At 40.8% G+C, this 21,910-nt stretch overlaps 2 protein-coding genes across 51 annotated transcripts in view; one reads left to right on the top strand and one right to left on the bottom strand.

Annotated features, from left to right (window-relative positions):
• MAP4K4 (mitogen-activated protein kinase kinase kinase kinase 4) overlaps window positions 1-21,910 on the bottom strand; it is a 198,214-nt gene that overhangs the window by 19,333 nt on the left and 156,971 nt on the right. For 5 of the 50 annotated variants that reach the window (XM_074404346.1, XM_074404424.1, XM_074404374.1 and 2 more), the window contains 10 exons: window positions 19,229-19,390; window positions 11,868-11,954; window positions 11,098-11,319; window positions 9,973-10,134; window positions 6,951-7,184; window positions 5,971-6,077; window positions 4,419-4,570; window positions 3,679-3,785; window positions 1,168-1,343; window positions 554-674 (listed from right to left, as the gene is read on the bottom strand). In XM_074404346.1, coding sequence (XP_074260447.1) covers window positions 554-674; window positions 1,168-1,343; window positions 3,679-3,785; window positions 4,419-4,570; window positions 5,971-6,077; window positions 6,951-7,184; window positions 9,973-10,134; window positions 11,098-11,319; window positions 11,868-11,954; window positions 19,229-19,390 — 1,530 coding nt within the window. The remainder of the gene's footprint in view (window positions 1-553; window positions 675-1,167; window positions 1,344-3,678; window positions 3,786-4,418; window positions 4,571-5,970; window positions 6,078-6,950; window positions 7,185-9,972; window positions 10,135-11,097; window positions 11,320-11,867; window positions 11,955-19,228; window positions 19,391-21,910) is intronic. The other 45 variants (XM_074404403.1, XM_074404487.1, XM_074404412.1 and 42 more) reach the window with 27 other exon arrangements.
• Window positions 13,096-14,154, top strand: LOC104652891 (tubulin--tyrosine ligase). The gene has a single exon (XM_010348669.3). It carries the CDS (start codon window positions 13,111-13,113, stop codon window positions 14,152-14,154), a length of 1,044 nt encoding a protein of 347 aa, XP_010346971.1. The 5' UTR covers window positions 13,096-13,110.

Raw genomic sequence — 21,910 nt, 5'->3', positions numbered from 1 at the left:
AACTGAGCATATCTGGGTGGCACACATTTAATTATTCAACAAGTGAGGAAACTAACATTTTGGAACATAGAAGAGAAACCTCCCGACCCTTCTGCTCTCCGAGTCTCTGGGCCTGTGATGAGGCTCCTCCTGCCTGCCTCACCCACTCCCGCTGTGGCACTGCAGACACTTAGAGCCAAGCGTGCTCTGCAGAGCCATCGTGGCTGCTCTGCCAGACTCCAGACCTGCTTCCTCACTCTGCAAGCCTGTTTAAGGACTCCCTGTGGTTTCTCTCCCACTCAGACATAGACTGTGAGACTCAGCGCGGTGCTTGAATGAGGGCTGCCGCAGACATGCAGAGGAGCAGCGATGTGGGGTGGAGACTACTCGCTACCTTCTGGGCATGCAGTACACACCTGCCTCCCTAGCCCCCAACACTCGACACTTGACCCTCTGGGACTTGTTAACATGAAAACAGATGATGATGGAGAAACAGCATGAGTGAGTGAATGAGCAAGTGGGTTAATGACCACAGGAGAAGCTCAGCCTCTGACAACAGAGAAGACACGGGTACCTGGCGGACGATTAGAGTGCCCTCCTTGGATGGGGTCATGGCCGGCTCACTTTCTACATCGTCATGGACAATCATGGTTTTCACAGATTCCGTTTCACCATTGCTCAAATTCAGAGATGACCTATGGAGACAAAATCCAGAAGTGAAACGCCTTAATCTTTCAAGGAGTCGAGGAGATCCTGTTCAGGCTTTTTGCCTTCAAAAAATCAAAACATGAGGCTACCAGTATGAAGCCTCTTCCAAAAAAACAAGTGTTTAGGTTTTTCCCTTTAACAAAGAATTTCCTTCCAGTGTCATTTGTTTCTGAACAAACAATTAGAGTGAATAATTAGGGCTAATTAAAGTAGTTATGCCAAACTGAAGTTTCCCTTGAATCATATATCCTCAAATCAATAGGAAAAAATGAAGTACACACTGAGGTGCTGCGGGGAATCACTGACACATGCACACACCAATGAAGAGAAGGGGAAACCCAAAGTGGACTGCTGAATCCACAAGAACTACATGGCAAATGCTCATGCGGCCACGTAATAGTCTAGGAACAACTGGGTCCCAGCTGAAGGGAGGCTCCAAGAGAATACTCTCATCCTCTCTAAAAGAGACCAGGGACTGACGCTGCTCTGGTGTCCTCTGGTCCCGAGGTGGACTCGTCAGCCCCTTCCTGCTCCACATCATCGTCCTCCTCATCCGTCGTCCCCGACTCTTCACTGGATGAGGAGTAGTCCGTTACTTTGTGAGGTGGCCGTACATCTTCTACTGCTCGAAGCTCTTTGGCCAGTGCAGTCAGATCCTAAAGCAAAGGACAGAAAAGAGAGAGTAAGGCAAGGGGGGACGGGGACAAGAGAAGATGAGAGTTCTTTAACTATCAATAAATTGCCACAAAGTTAGTTTTGTAGAACTTTTGTAGTGTAGTGACCCAGTTACATAAGAAAGTGAGCTCCTAGGGCTTTTGATAGAAAAGACCAAAGAAAGTCAAGAGGGGATTTAAAAGAAAAAAAAACAGAAGAGACCAAAAATAAAAAAGGTCAAAGATGTTATATACAATTCAAATCCCATGACAAAAAAAAAAAAACACAATAATATGCTTATAAGCTGATAGTTGTTTTTTAATATGAGGTAAAATTAGATCAGCAAATCTATATACACAGAGTTTTAGGCTTTGCTGTAAGGATATATCCCTATCTGACAAAGTCTTCTTTAGAGGATTCTATCCCAAAAGCAAGCCTCTAGTTAAACAGGTCTGATATAAAAGGTTTTGAGGGATAAATTTTTATTTTACTTCAACTTTTATTATCAAAAACTTCAAAGCTCTAAGGGTTAATATTTAATAAACATTTATATTTACTATTTATAGGATATTTATCAAATAATACTTTAGTAATAAATATTAACATTTTAATAAAATCAACATTTTAGGTCTAATATTTTATGAATAAAATTTGTAGAAACATAACCTCCCTCCCAAAACTCTTTAAATACGGCTTATTTAACTAGAGGCTTGCTTTCTGGACTGTCCCCTTTAAAGAAGACTTTGTCATACAGGCAGGTGCCTTTACAGTAAAGCTTAAGGATCTGTGTATATACATTTGTTGATCTAGAATTTTACCTCATACTGAAAAACAAAAAAACCTTCAAACCTACGTTAAAATCAAAACAGTGACGTGAGCACTAGGACGCCATTTACATCTCATGTGCCACATTCACAACCTGCCACATTCATGGACAAGTCCATGACACATAAAGAGACAGAAGCGACCCTGCGTGCTGAGGGCAGGAGGCTGTGGGCATCCCTATCGCCCTCCTTCAAGCCTTACCTACATCTCCCCATAATACAACCTATGAACGGGAGCATCCGAAAGAAGAAATCAAAAGTGAATTTGTTCAAAGGGCTTCATTTCCCTTTACTCTTCCATACTGAGATGCTCTACGATTCCCTCAATCCACCAAATACAATTTTCAAGAATTTATACTCCACATTTTCACATAAAACTCCAAATTCACCTTTTTATTTGGAAATTTTATTTAAAAGTAATCACTTTTTAAAAAGGCAATCTATATAGCTCCTTTTGTCTTTTATTTTTCGCAGTTCCAACTTTGTTTTCTTTTGTTTTTACAATTGAGAATGTTTCTTTTCTTTGAGGTTGACCCTCTGAGATAACAGCAATTTGGGCTCTGACTCTTGCTATTAGTATTTCATGGTTATAGCTGCAGTTTTTTAAACAGTTACTCAAAAAAGCTACATTTAATAACAAATACAGCAAATTTTATGTTAAAGCTGGAGTAAAGTTTAAGGTTTCTAAATTCTAGAAAAGAACAAGAAGGCAAGCTGAGGAAGGAGCAGGACTGCAGCTCAAATACAAGCCGAGCTGACAGAGAGCCGGAGTGTTTCCAGAGATGACGCTTACCACTTCGCCCTTCAGTACAGCGCAGTTTCATGGAGTCCGGGAACCCATCGTTGGTGAGGAATGCACAGTACAAGGAAGAGCGGAAGAAAGAAGGGGAGAGGGAGAAGTACAGAAATCAGTTCAAGCAGGAAATGAAAACTCTGACAGGCTTAAAATTTTACAATGTGTGCACAATTATGCAGTCCGCTAACATCAGAGGGGTTCAAAGTGAAGGGTGAGAAGCAGTCACAACTATCACCCCAGGTACAAAAAAGCAGAATGTAGGCAATGAGTGAATTCAAGAAAGTGATTTTTAAAAACATACTCTAAAAGCCAGTATTGTAAATGCCAAACTCATGAAGAATAAGTAAAGGTTAATGCCAAGAAAGAGATAAAAAGGCTGTTCTTTCTTTTGTATTTTTTTAAAAGCATCAGTTTCCTTAGAAGGAAATTTCATTAAATAAAAACTACACTTTGTTCTGTGCTGTTCTGTAAAACTGACTGTACACCAAGTGTGTGGCCAGAACAATAGAAAAAAGGTTTAACACTCTCTTGAGACTTAATGCTGGAAAGCAGATGACACCAATGGAAGGGAACAAATATGTCTGGGGTTTAGGTCATTCTTTATAATTCCTCAAATCTGTAAAGGGCCCTTGCAGAAAAGACTGCAGGCCTCTCAACCACATATTTTTATTAGAAAGATCTCATTCCAGTCTGAAATAAGTAAAACTGATTTTGCACAATCCTTACAGCAGGCTTAAGGGGTCTGAAAACTTCCTTTTTATCTTCAGGTTTTTTCACTGCATTTTCCAGGCGCTGAGATGGAGAGCCTTCAGACTTGGATGATGCTGTTGGGTTCAAAGGGGACAAGATAGATGGATGCACATCAACATATGGGTGTGTATTATGAAGCTGCCCACCCCACCCGCTCTTGTCTGCCCACTCATGGCAGGCTCTCCACATGCAGGTCTGAACTACAGGCCAGAGGGGGCCCAGGGAGGGCTCCAGCAGCCTTCCTGACTCTTTACTTAAACCCTCCATCATCACACTCACTTCGACGCATGTCACAATGTATACCTTGTCATGATGTGTCAATAATAGAGTAGACGGAATATTCACTAATCTATTATGAGTATGTTAAAATAACCAATACTAATGACAGTATAGGCTCTGGAACCCAAACTGAAAGAAATGGGTTCAAATCCCAGCTCATACGTTAGCCAATTACCTTGGACAAGTTATTTAATCCCACTAAACTGTAAAGCAATCATGGTGGTAGGTATCTATAAAGCTCTAGCTCCTTTATGATTAAAATCAGGATGACTATTAGTGTCACTAGCAACCTATGCTAAAACTTTGTTTTGTGATGTGCAGCTACATGCAAACCACAGGTCTTTTTTTTTTACAGATTAAGAACTTCCAATAGATGAATCACAGCCCAAAAACATTAGCACGGAATGGGCAAAGGAAAGGCTGCCTACATCTCACTCTGAAGCGTTCCCCAGAACCACTCTGAGACCCAGGGTGAGACCCGGGCTGGGATCCTGAGTTGCTGGACCCTGAGGAGCTGCCACTGCCAGGTCTGGGCACCAGCTTTTCCACTCTCTCCCACAGAAGCCTGGGCTCAATACTGCTGTTAGAAAAGAAGAAGAGAGAACAGTTAATGCATCATCTCAAGATGTAGTACCAACTTAAAACACATACATGGTGTGCCCATCCAATGTCTTTAAGATGTAGGGAGGAGAAAAACAATCTATAAACAACACTCAACATTAAATTCACCAAAAGATATAATGACACTATTCATGGATTTTTATCTCATATGTTTTTAGTTTGTATGTAAATGATATTCTACCATTAGTAGATCTAAAAATCATCAGGTGTGAGATATAATGCTATTGTTCAGGGTAGAAGTAGCAACCATTTCTGTCACAGCTACAAGGCAGTTCTTAATATTAGGAAAACACTCCACATTTGTAAAATTGTACACAAAATTATATTCTGTTTCTAGGCTGCTGCTCTCACCTGCCCATCATTTGTTCTCAAAAACTGACACTTACAAGGAATAGTCCTGTATATGGGCTGTTGGAAATGGTACAGAAAGCGTGGGCTGGGGTGGATTTCCTGTCATGGATGGACACAAAGCACACATGTGCTAGGTAAGAATTAACAACACAGACTTGGTCATGGAAGAACACCATGGCTCCCCTTCCATTAGCAATGATGAGAGTTCTGTGCAGTTTCTGGGATATCATCCATCTGACACTTCAAGTCAGACCAAGGTTCCACGTGCAGAAGGCAACCTTTAGAGGTTCAGTGATGATCAAGAAATAAAACATTCAACATAAACATCTTTTCCTCCCTATGATAGTGCTGGCCAATGAAGCTTTCTGTGGTGATAAGTATGTTCTATATTTGAGATGGATAATATCTTAACTACTAACTACATGTGGCTATAGAGCTCATGAATATAGGCAGCGCACTAAGGAATGAAATTTCCATTGTATTTCATTTTAACTAAATTTAAACTTCAATTTAATTTAAATTTAAGGAGGTTTCTGTAGCTAATTGTACTGGACAGAGCAGCTCTAGTACCTAAAAGGGCTAGTATTTGGTTAAACCACTTGTTTACTGCAGACTGTCAGTCAACCAGTGTCTTCTTTCATAACCTGTCTGTGATTTTTGTTTTATGCCACAGGCCTTACAGTATCCCTTAGATGAAAAGCTCCCTCTGATCACAGTTCTCTTAACCTCTCCTCCTTCCCTGCTGCTTCCTCCACTTACTCTTACAGAGAAAAGCAGTTTAAATTTCAGAGTTACTATAATACACATCTGGATTCAAACCCACTTTTTACTACACATCAATTTGATGCCATCTACGTTGATGGAGTTTATGGCAGCTTTTCCTTTTATAACTGATAATCTCTTTGCCCCGGAACGTCTGTGTTTAAGAGGATTTTTATGCAGCAGACAATGTAAGGCTGTGACAACACTGCACAGGAGGGCTGTCCTCAGTGTTCACTTGTCTTTTACCTGGTGGAGTTTCTCTGTCCTGCCTGGCTATTCTGCTGCCCACTGCCCTGCAGTGGGGAATCTCGACGGGACAGAACAGGGGAGCGAGATGTTGTTCTCACAGGAACCTTTAAGTAGAAAATATATCAATTAAATTGTTGAAAACATGAGAAGGAAAAAAAAAATTCCCTACCAAAATATATTTTAAAAGCAGTCCTAATATTTAAAAGCAGTCCTTCCTATCATCTCCACTCCCCACCCTACTCCTTCCCTGGTCCTACACTGAAACAACTGGAGAGAAAATTTAGTCACAGGCATCCAAGAAGCCAGTACAAACAGCCTTTCTATGCTCCTGTAACATTTAAATGATGTTTGGACTGAAGGTTGGTAGTAGGGACATACAAAGCATTTGCTGAGATAATGTGAGAATCAGGAAAATAAGCTCAAAGAAACCAAACAATGGTCTATAAATGGATCGGCAGGAAGCAAAGACTGGCAGGAAGCAAGAAAATATTCAGAGGAGGGAAATTCCAAATGAGGAAAAATAAATTGATATGGGCTCTTTTGTTTAATTTCACCATTAAGTAAACACAAAAACAAAACAAACCCCCCTCCATTTAAAAATAAAATTTTTTTCTTATAAGACCTTTTCTAAAAATTTTGACATGAGTATTATAAAACTGCATAGCCTCTGTATAAACATATAGAAAAACTGCTAAAATAAATTATGAATTTGTTTAAGAACTCTTTGTAGACTTACTTTTACATCATTTTGCTACCTTATTTAGAGTTAACAACAACAATAAAACGCTAACTGGCTACTGGCTAAATAAAACTGCCTAACTATGGAACTTTCTCCTCACCATTAAAAAGTCCCTTTGAAATTTCAATGCCCCTTTAAATTTGGTGAAGTTGTCATACCCATAATTAAAATAAATCATCTTTAAAAAAAAATAACAAAAAGGAAAAAAGCAGCACACATCTGTCTTTCTGCTCCTTACCCTTGGAGGCACCTCGTCACTGTCTGATCTAGACCAAGCCTTTTGGGTAGGGTCAGGCGCCTCTGACTTAGAGTCAGAGCTCTGACTGAGCACCTCACTGCGGGAAGGTGGACATGGGTCCTGAGAACGAAGATGGTGGTGTGCAAATTTGGGAGGAGAAGGGTCACTGAAGGAATGGGATCGCGAGACAGGGGAAACATTGTTCTTGAGAGATGCCAGGTGGGACCACTGTACCTTACAAGAAAACAAAACACAAAACATTCAATGCGTTCTGCATAAAACTGGCTTTTCTGGTCAATACCAAATCCAAAGCAGGAACTGGCAGAGGCAGAATACACACCGGGGTGGTACAGTGTTAAGTCAGCCACGCAGTGAAACAGTTATACTTCAAAGTGAAGAAGTGGTCTAGGAACACAGTATGTAGAAAAGAACAAATGTACATTTACAAGGAAAACTCTTTTTAATATCCAGACAAACATTACATATAGCAGTTAATGTGAAGATTTTTTTTTTTTTTTTTTTAACAAAGAGGCTGAGAGCTCACTGAAAGGGGGTACGATGTGTTGCATGCACATCCATGTCGAGGCAGAGACTGGAAAGGCAGAGAGAGGCAGAAAAATCAGAAGATAAAGAGCACTGCCACAAGTGCAAGCCTACCTAGCCATCCTCACATTACCTGCAGTGTCAGATTTTACACCAGACCAAGTAACAAAACAGCACGTTCAACGAGCAAAGACAAACCCCTCATGTTTTGAAGGACTATAATTATCTCAAGAATAGCTAATTTTTCAAATATACCAACAATTTTTCTTATTTTTCCCAAGTCTACAAACACCCATAACCTACATATCTCCATATCATACTAGCGATGAAAATAAAGAATTACGATTTCTTTAAAAATATTCAGTACCATGGATTCTCTGAATTGACTACTGCTGGGTACTCCTCCCACTTTGACAATTACTTGTCAACTGAGTTTATCTGATTGCTTCTAAATTGGGAAAATTATCTCTGAAAAAAATTCAATAAAATATTTTCATCAAATTATGTTCTATCATTCCAAAATAACTGTTCAATATGATAATTTAAATAATTATGACTATATATCTATTACATCAATGTACCCAACAAAAACTGGAAATACTAAATTAATTTGTTCAACCCTTCCAAATACAAAATGTGAAATTAGTTCTGGTGTATGAGTTCTACAATATACAGGTGAGATTTGTATAATACCAGATACTGGTATAATCCTAGACTTCTAAGATTTTTAGAGGTAATGCATGTAATTCCAAAGTATTATCTGAAATTGTAATAAAAAGAGTTTTAAAATAGAGTCCTACATGAGAAAAGTTTCCCCCAAATAATGAACAGGAGGAGGAAATGGGAGACTCTTTCTAGGCAATAAACAAATTCATGACAAATGTAAAAATTAGTATAGCTAATTCAGAAACTCCTATTGTCGAAACTATTAGTGGCCAAATAGACAAAGATTCTCCATTTATGGCAAGTTTAACTTTCAGTGTGAAAACTTTTATCCAATAATCTTTAAGCAGTACAAAGTTGTTAAAGAACTGAGTTCTCAGACCTATCTTAGTAGTCTCTCTTCTCTTCCCTTTTTAATTGTGTCCATTTATCCTCTCCTGCTTTCCTCCTTCTTTTCTCTCTCTTCCTTTCTGGAGCTGCTCAACTACTAGCAGGCCAGCTCTCCTGGGACTCAAGAAACTGCTGGTCCTATGGAAATACCGACTCACCCTAACATGCCCCCTAGCCTCAGTCCTAGATTTTATTTATTTATTTTTTTTAGATGGAGTCTTGCTCTGTCACCCAGGCTGGAGTGCAGTGATGCATCTCAGCTCACTGCAACCTGCAACCTCCACTTCCTGGGTTCAAGCCATTCTCCTGATTCAGCCTTCCGAGTACCCAGGATTATAGGCACCCACCACCATGCCCGGCTGATTTTTGTATTTTTAGTAGAGATGAGCTTTTGCCATGTTGGCCAAGCTGGTCTCTAACTCCTGACCTTAAGTGATCCACCCGCCTTGGCATCCCAAAGTGCTGGGATTACAGGTGTGAACCACCATGCCTGGCTTTTTTTTTTTTTTTTTAACTCCTCTGTGCTGCAGATCCCACAGTTTCCTGTCACAAGAACATAAACTTTTGTCCCCATACAGGCAAACACCAGTGAAAAGTAAACTCAAGCTTAAGAACTTATTCCTAATATTCTGGATTACGGAGTGGCAAGTAGGAAAAAGTCACTAATTTTCAGCAAGAGAGTAGAAATCGGCATTTTAAGGATCTCTAAGATCTTTGGCAGTCATCTTTGTTGCCTGCTCTCCTCTAAGGACAGCACAGTGGGTTCTGCTCCAGCCATGAGGCATCAGCCCAATAGTTGCTAAAGCAGATCTAGAACGCTGCAGCAGACCCAAGGAGAGGTCATAGCCTTTTCCCTGGCCTATTTCAGAGAAATCTACACCTAACCCACTAGATCTAAACTTTTTTGGTTCTTGAACCCTTTGACAATCTGATAAAAGGTCATCCCACTCCCACCGCCCCTACCCCCCTGGAAAAATGAACATTTGAACAAATAAAGACATTTTGTGTGGAATTTCAGGGGTATCATCTAAGGCCCGTTCATAGAACTGGCCAAGGGCAAGGAATCACAGAGTAAAGCACTTACTTTTAAAATACTTGAGAGAAAATTTCTGGCTCTTCCTCACTAAACTAAAAGATCTTCGTATTAGAAAAAAGAGGCCCTTAACACCTGAGTTAGGGAAGGCAAATGGTTAGAAGAAATCACTCAATACTCTTAATGAGTACACAAAATCTCAAAAAATAAAAAAGGAAAGAAAAAGATCTTTCTCTATCAATTGAGCGTATGTCTTCTTTTAGTCTAAAGTCACTCCTGCTAATCTCGCTTCTTTTTCCAATGTGGTGACAAACTAAACTGTGATGTTACAGCAAGCCTGTGGCTTGGCAAGCCATTGCATGAGTCAACCACAGCAAAGCTGGCTGTCGCTACCTGTGGCTCCGCTGGTCTCTGCAGGACAGGATGCACAGACTCGGAGTTGCCATTGGAAAAAGACTCTGATCGGGAAGGCACTGGTGGCTCCAATACTCTGCCTGTCTGCTTAGACTGGGCTTCAGGGGAGCTGTGGTTAGTTTTCCTAAATCTATCTTCCACCTGTATCAGAGAATTAGAAGACATAACTCAGTGTTAGTAGGGGGAAAGCAGAAATATCAAAGAAAATCTGAAAGTGGAAGACATCTAAAGAGAAGTTTTCTGTTTTCTTCTGCTACAAGAAAAGAGAGGAGCAGCTGGAAAAAAAAAAGAAGGTAGATAAAGCAGTGCTACAATTACATTCAGGAAAAAGAAAATACTTATGAAGATAAAAATTAGCAAGGCAGTCTCTAAGCTCTCCTCCTTTATCAGAATTCTAGGACTGTATATGATGATAAAGTAGAAAAAAATCTGTTACAAGCAACTAACCAAACAGATTAAAAAAATACCATCAGAAATCCAGAATGCATCTCACTCCGCCAAAAATAAAAGCACTCCAGAACAAACAGAATATCTGTTTCTAGAATCTGCTGCCTGTGAGGGCAGACACAACAGAAGGCTGCCGCCACCTGTGGGCCAGGACTCAACACCTCTGGAAGCATACCTGTCACCCACCTCGCACCCCCAACCAGTCCCTCCTGCAGCCTACTCTGAGGCTCTGGCTAGCCCTAATATATCAATCTAACAGTACATCCTGACATCTGCAAAGTCAGTAAGTTGAGCCACAGCCTCACTTTAGCTTCATACTAGTTTGGGAGAAGAGCTAACCAGACCACAATTGTTCTCATTCATATTTTTAAAAGTAACTGTGCTACGTCCTCTTCTTTTTGTTTAGTTCCATTTTAAGTTCTTTTGGGATATGTTAACTGAGGCACTCTGGTCCTTTATGGAAAAAGCACTGACTGGATATGAAACCTTGGGCAAGGCCCTCCACTTCTCTGAAACTCAATTTCCTAGTTAGAAAACAAAGAAAATAGGTAATTAGCTGACCTCTATGGCCCATTCTAGAATTCATATGACACAGTTCTGAAGAGTCATTGTACGACTTTCCAGGGCAATGTCTAAGTGACAAAGGAAAGAGGATACCTCTCGTGCTCGGTCGGCAGGCTCATAGTGGGCTTTGGGCTCGGGAGCGTGGTAGCTTGGCTTGCTCCTTTCCTGCTGCGGTGGTGGCGGCTGCTGCGCATGCTGCGGGTGCGGCCTCCTATGGTCATGCTGTAGAGACAGGAGATAGGCTTGTTCTTGTTGCAACTGCCTCTGGAGCCTCTCTGCCTGCCGGTGCTCCTCCATCTCCCGCCATCGGCACTCCTTGGAGAGGGAGAGGATAACACTAAATCTATGGGACACTGGAGAGCTCACCTCTTCTCTGGATTTGTTCAGCTTTTTTTAAAAAAAGTGACCATACATTTCCCCCTGTCTTTTGTAAGAAAGCAAAATGGCTGGGATTTTAAATAGCACATTACCTGTGGAAAAATTTGACAGCTGTTGCTAACCGTAATATCATGAACAGAGTAAGAGAGAATTCAATTAAATGTCAGGTTTAGTGGTATAGATACTAGGTAAAAATCCCGTGGCATGGGCTTTCAACCTACTGCCCTCAGTATTCTAGTGTGTTCACTGAGTGCCAAGTTCTGTTCAAAACCTTGTATCTACCAAAGGAGAACAATTAACTTACTAAAGAGAACTAAAGACCACTTTGCAATGTGCTAGCAATATGACTGTAAAATGGGCATCTCTTTTGAGCCTGGCTGCCCACAGCAAAACCAAAATGGCCTAGTGACCACCACAGCTTCCCGACTTAGGGGAGGGATGAACGAGCCCTGATGCTACGGAATGAGACAGAGGTGGGGCGTTACCAGTAACATGGCCTGCTCCTGGAGCAGTTGCTGCTGAAGGACTTCCAAGTGCCGCTGCTCCTCTTCTAGCTGTCGCCTGATATACTCCTGTCACACAAAAATCACCCAGCAATCAATTTATTCCAAAGAAAAGCATCAGAAACACCTAGAGGGAGCACCAAGAACCATTTGCTCCAATCATCTTTAGCGACAATTTACTTAGTGGTAAATACCTAAAGGAAATCTATTGCTAAAGATTTCTCCAAGAACTTCAAATTGGCCAGTAAGACCTAAGGAGTCTAACAAATGATGACAGGCATTCCCATGATATACGTGAAGGTAGCTAAAAGTATTTATATTAGAACACAGTTGTTGTATACAAATGCAGAATTTTAAAAGACAATGCCATTCCCTCTGCAGGTTGGTAAACCCCAGAGAAATCAAGAGTTTAATTAAAAAGAATCAAAAGATTTTGATTAGTAAACATCTGCTTATTAGTCATTATTTATAACAAGTACGGATCACCAACTTTTGAAACCTAAAACCAAAACCTCCTTGGTATTAAAATACAACAAACATGATTCACGCTTTCGTTGATGATTCCAAAGGCACCTGGAATGACTACATTCTAAACTTCCGCAACTCTCCTCAAATGAACAGACCCAGGCTCCGTGTTGAGCTTGTGTGTGTGTGACACAGAGAGACAGGGACAGACAAGGACAAGGGGAGAGGAGGAGGTGGGGATGGGTTGGCTTTTCTTTTCAATGAGAAGAGAATGATTAACTTTCCTAACAATGAAAACAGGTAAACACATCCCAAATATGTTATGGAGAGAAGTAAAACCCTATTTTGAAACTGCATGCATATTATAGCAGACAGGAATACCAGGAGGCCTCAATCCCTGTTCCATCGAGGACTGGCTCTATGATCTCTAGCATGCTCTAAAGCTCCCTTTTTCTCAGTGTCCTCATTTGAGAAATAAGAATCCAAAATCTCCTCTCCTAACTCTCAGGAATTTTTGTGAGGTTCAGACATGAGATTGATATGACATAACCCTGAAAAGCATAAAACATTTTACAAGCATAAGAGGCATCCTGGCGGGCACCCGGGCGCAGCGCCGCCGGCACTGGAGAGGCGCGGCTGCCGGCGCGGGCAGCGGGAGCCGGGCCGCAGCGGGCGCCCGGGCGGGGTCGCGGTCGCTGCTGCCTCGGCCAGCTGGTCCCTGCAGCGGCTGCCCGGAGGCCCGGGCGCGTGTCCCTTCGCCATGTACACCTTCGTCGTGCGCGATGAGAACAGCAGCGTCTACGCCGAGGTCTCCCGGCTGCTCCTCACCACCGGCTACTGGAAGAGGCTGCGGCGAGACAACCCCAGGTTCAACTTGATGTTGGGAGAGAAGAACCAGCTGCCCTTCGGGAGACTGGGTCACGAGCCCGGGCTGGTACAGTTGGTGAATTACTACAGGGGTGCTGACAAACTGTGTCGCAAAGCTTCTTTAGTGAAGCTAATCAAGACAAGCCCAGAACTGGCTGAGTCCTGCACATGGTTCCTTGAGTCCTATGTGATTTATCCAACCATTCTCAAGACCCCAGCTGCTCCAGCACAGAATGGAATTCAGCCACTGATCAATAACTCAAGGACAGATGAAAGAGAATTCTTCCTCTCTTCTTATAACAGAAAGAAAGAGGATGGGGAGGGCAACGTTTGGATTGCAAAGTCATCAGCTGATGCCAAAGGTGAAGGCATTCTCATCTCCTCAGAGGCTTCAGAGCTTCTCGATTTCATAGACAACCAGGGCCAAGTGCATGTAATACAGAAGTATCTTGAGCACCCTCTGCTGCTTGAGCCAGGTCATCGCAAGTTTGACATTCGAAGCTGGGTCTTGGTGGATCATCAGTATACTATCTACCTCTACAGAGATGGTGTGCTTCGGACTGCCTCAGAACCATATCATGTTGATAATTTCCAAGACAAAACCTGCCATTTGACCAATCACTGCATTCAAAAAGAGTACTCAAAGAACTATGGGAAGTATGAAGAAGGAAATGAAATGTTCTTCAAGGAGTTCAATCAGTACCTAACAAGTGCTTTGAACATTACCCTAGAAAGTACCATCTTACTACAAATCAAACATATAATAAGGAACTGCCTCCTGAGCGTGGAACCTGCCATTAGCACCAAGCACCTCCCTTACCAGAGCTTCCAGCTCTTCTGCTTTGACTTCATGGTGGATGAGGAGCTGAAGGTGTGGCTTATTGAGGTACACTCTGCCACACCAAGCTCTGAACAAGCATGCACCAACAGTCCTTAGTTTTGTGCAAGGATACACAAAGGCTCAAAATAAAGGGATGGAGGAAGATCTACCAAGCAAATGGAGAGCAAAAAAAAGCAGGAGTTGCAATTCTCATCTCTGATAAAATAGACTTCAAAGCAACAAAGATCAAAAGAGACAAAGAAGGACATTACATAATGGTAAAAGGATCACTGCAACAAGAAGAGCTAACGATCCTAAATATATACGCACCCAATACAGGAGCATCCAGATACATAAGGCAAGTTCTTAATGACTTACAAAGAGACTTAGACTCCCACACAATAATAGTGGGAGACTTTAACACCCCACTGTCAATATTAGACAGATCAACCAGACAGAAAATCAACAAGGATATCCAGGACCTGAACTCAGACCTGGAAGAAGCAAACCTAATAGACATTTACAGAACTCTCCACCCCAAATCCACAGAATATACATTCTTCTCAGAACCACATCACACCTACTCTAAAATTGACCACGTAATTGGCAATAAATCACTCCTCAGCAAATGCAAAAGAACGGAAATCATAACAGTCTCTTAGACCACAGTACAATCGAGTTAGAACTCAGAATGCAGAAACTAACTCAGAACCACACAGCTTCATGGAAACTGAACAATCTGCTCTTGAATGTTGACTGGATAAACAATGAAATGAAGGCAGAAATAAAGATGTTCTTCGAAACCAACGAGAACGAAGACACAACATACCAGAATCTCTGGGACACATTTAAAGCAGTCTCTAGAGGAAAATATATACCAATGAGTGCCCACATGAGAAGAATGGAGAGATCTAAAATTGACACCCTATCATCAAAATTGAAAGAGCTAGAGGAGCAAGATCAAAAAAACTCAAAACCTAGCAGAAGACAGGAAATAACTAAGATCAGAGCAGAACTGAAGGAAATAGAGACACAAAAAACTTCAAAAAATCAGTAAATCCAGGAGCTGGTTTTTTGAAAAGATCAACAAAATAGACCACTAACCAGATTAATAAAAAAGAAAAGAGAGAATAACCAAATTGATGCAATAAAAAAACGATAAAGGGGATATCACCACAGATTCCACAGAAATCCAAACCATCATCAGAGATTATTACAAACAACTCTATGCACATAAACTAGTAAACCTGGAAGAAATGGATAAATTCCTGGACACCTGCATCCTCCCAAGCCTAAACCCGGAAGAAGCCGAAACCCTGAATGGACCAATAACAAGGTCTGATGTAGAGGCAGAAATTAAGAGCCTACCACCCAAAAAAAGCCCAGGTCCAGATGGGTTCACAGCCGAATTCTACCAGACACACAAAGAGGAGCTGGTACCATTCCTTCTGAAACTATTCCAGACAATCCAAAAAGAGGGAATCCTTCCCAAATCATTTTATGAGACAAACATCATCCTGATACCAAAACCCGGCAGAGACTCAACAAGAAAAGAAAACTTCAGGCCAATATCCATGATGAACATAGATACAAAAATCTTCAATAAAATACTGGCAAGCCAATTGCAACAGCATATCAGAAAGCTCATCCACCATGATCAAGTAGGATTCATCCCAGGGATGCAAGGCTGGTTCAACATACGGAAGTCCATAAACGTAATTCACCACATAAACAGAACCAAAGACAAAAACCACATGATTATCTCAATTGATGCAGAGAAGGCCTTTGACAAAATTCAACAGCCCTTTATGCTAAAAACCCTCAATAAACTAGGTATTGACAGAACGTATCTCAAAATAATAAAAGCTATTTACGACAAACCATCAGCCAGTATCATACTGAATGGGCAAAAACTGGAAGCATTCCCTTTGAAATCTGGCACTGGAAAAGGATGCCCTCTCTCACCACTCCTATTTAATATAGTACTGGAAGTTCTAGCCAGAGCAACCAGGCAAGAAAAAGAAATAAAGGGTATTCAAATTGGAAAGAAGGAAATCAAATTGTCTCTATTTGCAGATGACATGATTGTGTATCTAGAAGACCCCATCGTCTCAGCCCAAAATCTCCTCAAACTGATAAACAACTTCAGCAAAGTCTCAGGATACAAAATCAACGTGCAAAAATCACAAGCATTCCTATACACCAGTAACAGACTTAAAGAGAGCCAAATCAAGAACGAACTGCCATTCACAATTGCTACAAAGAGAATAAAATACCTAGGAATACAGCTAACAAGGAACGTAAAGGACCTCTTCAAGGAGAACTACAAGACACTGCTCGACGAAATAAGAGAGGACACAAACAGATGGAGAAACATTCCATGTTCATGGTTAGGAAGAATCAACATCATGAAAATGGCCATACTGCCCAAAGTAAATTAAGACAGTGTGGCGATTCCTCAATGACCTAAAAATAGAAATCCCATTTGACCCAGCAATCCCATTACTGGGTATATATCCAAAGGATTATAAATCATTCTACTATAAGGACACATGCACACGAATGTTCATTGCAGCACTGTTTGCAATAGCAAAGACCTGGAACCAACCCAAATGCCCATCGATGATAGACTGGATAGGGAAAATGTGGTACATATACACCATGGACTATTACACAGCCATCAAAAACGATGAGTTCGCATCCTCTGTAGCGACATGGATGAACCTGGAAACCATCATTCTCAGCAAACTGACACAAGAGCAGAAAATCAAACACCGCATGTTCTCACTCATAGGCGGGTGTTGAACAATGAGAACACATGGACACAGGGAGGGGAGCACTACACACTGGGGTCTGTTGGGAAGAAATGGGGGAGGGATGGGGGGGTGGGGAGGTGGGAAGAGATAGCATGGGGAGAAATGACAGATACAGGTGAGGGGAAGGAAGGCAGCAAACCACACTGCCATGTGTGTACCTATGCAACAATCTTGCATGTTCTTCGCATGTACCCCAAAACCAAAATGAATTAAAAAGAAGAAGAAGAAGAAGAAGAAGAAGAAGAAGAAGAAGAAGAAAGAAAGAAAGAAGAAGAAGAAGAAGAAGAAGAAGAAGAAGAAGAAGAAGAAGAAGAAGAAGAAGAAGAAGAAGAAGAAGAAGAAGAAGAAGAAGAAGAAGAAGAAGAAGAAGAAGAAGAAGAAGAAGAAGAAGAAGAAGAAGAAGAAGAAGAAGAAGAAGAAGAAGAAGAAGAAGAAGAAGAAGAAGAAGAAGAAGAAGAAGAAGAAGAAGAAGAAGAAGAAGCAGCAGCAGCAGCAGCAGCAGCAGCAGCAGCAGCAGCAGCAGCAGCAGCAGCAGCAGCAGCAGCAGCAGCATCCTTTCTTTTGGACAGGGAAAAAAAACTCTAGAAGAGGAGTGGACTAAGGACTATGAGGAGACATTTTATCCTGAAATTCAGATTCTGTCTACTGCTGACCATCCCCTTGTGTCAGTCATGGTGCACACCTTGAAACAAAAACAGCCATCAATATGGGCTGAACAGAAGTTTTAGTTAACCAGTAACTCTGGGAGAATATTGAAATTACAGCATATAGAAATCCTTACTTTACAAAGAAAATTGAGCCAAAAGCCAATGGGGGAAGGGGGTGCGAGGGTAGGGGTGGACTGGCTCAGAACACTTGGGATCCACACCTTATGTGTCTATGCCTGACCCTCCATGGTACATGCTACAGCAATACCTGCCCTAGCAACGCTGTGTAGCCTTAACCCAACTGTGGCTGAGCAAAGGAAACTGACTTCCAACTCATTTTTTTTTTTTTTTTGAGCAAAACAGAATTAAAACATAACTTGAAAGATCAAATCAGTACACTCATTTGTTTTCTGCTCTCAAACCAAAGAGACAACTGGAAAAATCATGTCCTCTCCAAACCATAAAGGTCCTAACACATAGTCAATGAACATACACAATACAACACACATCTACACAAACACACACACTTATGCTGAAATGAAATGTGTCCTGCAGCACTGTTAACACAAGGAATTACTATTTGACAACAGAATCGGAAAAACAGAATAAAACCGATTTTAGAATTTTTTAAAAGAGGTGCCAAATACTTGCTATTCACAAAATTTAGTGACTGCCATTAGAGCATTAAAGACGACCTGCTACCATCATACCTGCCTCTCATGATGAAATTGTAACCATTATTTCTAGGTGATTTAATTCTTAAAAGCTTGAATGTTTTCCTCTTTGTAGCCCCAAGGTATAAACGTAAGTGCAATGTTAAAACACTTGCACTATATAGTTAAATGGTTGATAATGACAATTAGGTAACATAAAGAGCCTCACTGACATGCCTGGAAAAACACTGAGGAGCATGAAGATCCAAGGCTCAGAAAGCCCAAGGCACATGATTAGCATAAAGGAAGGCAGATGAATAGTCACATCTGAAAGTTAACACCATGGTTTTTAAGTTTAAAATATAGACACCAAGTTTAAGTATTATTTAAATTGGTCCGCACATATCATTTTTTCCTTATTCCAAACTCATAAAAGAGAGATCAATTCAAAGACAAGAAAGGCAAAGAGGCTAAGGGCAATTTTTTTTTTTTTTTGCACAGGTGGTTCAGGAAACAAAGAAAATTTCTAAAAATCATACCTGGCATTAATAAAATGCTGCAAATATTATTAAAACCTGGTTTTTGGTTGAACAACTCATCATTAGTTTTTTTTAATACTCCACATGTATATACAGAATTACATGCTGATATATATTACAATATTTACTTAGCCACTGGATATTCAAATATTTCTCATAAGAAACTTCTTACTGTTGGTTTTTAATTTCATTTTTTAAAAAAGTTAATTTATCATCCATATATTTGGGGTCCACAGCATTTAAGCCAAGCCTGAGAAGATACATGCAGACATCTTTCAGGTATTATATTTTTTGGAGACACTTAACTTATTTCAAGAGGTTTCTGAAGTGTAATGATTTACAAACCCTTTTTAAGACAAGAGATTGAATTTATTGGTGACATTCCAATTGTGTTTCACCATGTTTATATATCTGAAGTTCTAAGTACACGTGTATATGTGCGTATGCATCACATGTGTGCACTTTCTGAAAATCCCCCAGCTCTGCAAAGTAACAAACTTTACAATTTATGCCTGGAATGTTCTCTGTGAACTAACCTGTTCTCTTTCAACTCTCCTCTTTTCTTCTTCTGCCCGTCTCCTCTCCTCTTCTTCTTTGCGCCTTCTCTCCAATTCCTCTAGACGTCTCTTTTCTTCTTGTTCTCTCCTTCGCTGTTCACGTTCCTGCTGCCTTCTAGCTTCACGCTCTCTCCTTTGTTGCTATGTTAAGTAAAAACGTATAATTACCAGGGATCTTCCCGCCATGCCTTTCATGGTGTTATAGTTTGCTGGTCAATCACAGGTGGACACTAATGAGCTGAGGTTCATGGCCTCCATATCTTCTGGCTATTTCCACACTGCCCCCGGACCCATAAGTAAGGGCTTCCTCATAAATACTGTTCAAAAGTACTGTGTTTCTGTGAATCCTTATAGGGTTTAGTTTCATTTTGATAACAATTATTCCCCACTGCTCAATGCACCACAGCAACTGGGGACAGAAAATTCTTTATTCTTGAATGTCATTAACAGGGTTATCCAGGACCCTTAAGTCAGAATAAAAATACATTTAGAGAAAGAAGTAAAGGGAATTTGAAATACAGCAAAGAAAGGAAGGCAAAGAATTAAAAAAAGGAAAAAAGCACACATCAGGAAAAGAGGAACTAACATCAACAATAACTAAAACTATAAAAGTATTTCAGAAACTGCCACTGAGCAAATGCTTACTATGTGCCTGGCACCACGCTAAGTATTTGATATTTTTATTCCATTTATTCTACCTAATATAATTCCCCTAACAACCCAAGGAAGTCATTATTTCATCCCTGCTTTACAGATGAGAAAACGGCTTCAGAAAACCTAAGTGACTTGCCCAAGTCACAAGCCAGCAAGTCCCCAGTTAAAAGAGCTGCTCTGCCTCTACAGCCCATACTCTTAACCACGCTCTACCCTGCATCCCATCAACAGTTGTAAAGGGTGCTACTGAATCACCAGACTCACTCAGTCAGCCTTTCTCGATCAACACTGTTCTATGTAACCTGACAGTACAGAGTAACACGACACACCAGACACTTAATGACAACTCACTCTTCTAGCCCAAGGCTGTCTGCCGGTAAAGCAGAAGCTAGACTCTGGACTCTCTGGGATAATGAAAATGTTCTGTCTGTGCACTGCTCCATAGTCACGAGTCACAAGTTGCTAATCAGCACCTGAAATATAGCTAGTAAAAATGAGAGACTGAGTTTTTCGTTTTGTTGCATTGAAGTTAATTTAAATTTAAATGGCCAAATGTGGCTACTGGCTACTGGATAGCAACAGCTCGAGAGGATAGACAAGCCATCAAATTTCCCAGACACAGAGAGCCAATAGTATTACCACAAACTTTATTTGTGACACTAAAATTAACCACTAAACAACAAAGTTTAGGGCAAAACTATCAGGGATATTAGACATGCATTTATAATGCCCAAAGTCACAAGCCAGCAAGTCACCAGCTGGAAGAGCTGCTCTGCCTCTACAGCCATACTCTTAACCGCACACTACCCTGCATCTCATCAACAGTTATAAAGGGTGCTACTGAATCACCAGACACTCAGTCGGCCTTTCTCAATCAACACTGTTCTGTGTAACCCGACAGTATACAAAATATGTTATTTATTATAGTTTACATATTCCTGCTGGGTCTTCCCCCAACTCTCAACTAGTATTTAATCTGAAAGCAGACACTTAAAATGATGTCCTGGGAAATTTAAAGTAGCATCTTTCATCTGGAATAACTGGATAGCAACAATGATTTGGTACTCTGGTCTCTCTCAGTTGACTGCTACATCCCCATTATTCTCAGTGAAGTTCTGAGTCTTCTTTTGGTCCCACCTCTCTTACTACATAGATTTTCAATGAAGGAATCTTCCTTTCCCTGATTCTCTGCTCTATGAATTCAATACACAAAACTCATCAGTTTCCCATGGGTGGGGATGGGGTCAGAAAATGAATGGTACTTAGCCCGGCATGATGGTGCACACCCATAATCCCAGCTATTCAGGAGGCTGAGGCAGGAGACAGAGGCAGAGGCTGCAGTGAGCCAAGATTGCACCACTGCACTCCAGCCTGGGTGACAAAGTGAGACTCTTTTTCAAAAAAAACAAAACAAAACAAAAAATAGAATAGCATTCCTGCTCTAGTGTCTAAACACTACAACTTGAATGGCTATGGCATTTTTATTTATCAAGGTATTATCAATTATTTCACTTTTTGTTTGTTCCACTGGGTTTCTATGGACCTATCACAAATAATCTATAAAGTCTCCTACACTACCATAACACTCCTTTCAACATGGTTAAACAAATCAGGTATTCTTTCTTTATTCTTGGAGACTGTTTTCCAGTCATCCTGTATCTCTGTCCACCAAATTCCCAAGAATTTTCTTACTTTGCTGGAACACATCCTCCAGCAGCTTCTTGAGGAAGAGAGAATAAGAGGCAAAAAACCAACCAACCAACCAACCAACCAACCAACCTCTGGAACTTTGCAAAATTGTTGTTGTAAATACAATTTTGGCTGAAGAAAATTAATATTCCCTCTGAGTTTCAAGAACACTGCTATGTCATCTTCTAGCTTCAGATGTTGCTCCTAGAGATTCTGAGACCATTCAGATTCTTGATACTTAGTACAGGACCCATTCCACACTGCTCTACCTGCACCCAGCTTCGGCTTGTAGGATTCTCTTTTCATCTTCGATATTCT

The sequence above is a fragment of the Saimiri boliviensis genome, chromosome 1, assembly GCF_048565385.1.
Source record: "Saimiri boliviensis isolate mSaiBol1 chromosome 1, mSaiBol1.pri, whole genome shotgun sequence".
NCBI lineage: Eukaryota > Metazoa > Chordata > Mammalia > Primates > Cebidae > Saimiri > Saimiri boliviensis.
Note: the sequence above shows the minus strand (reverse complement) of the source record. Positions and strands in the feature narration are given on the sequence as shown.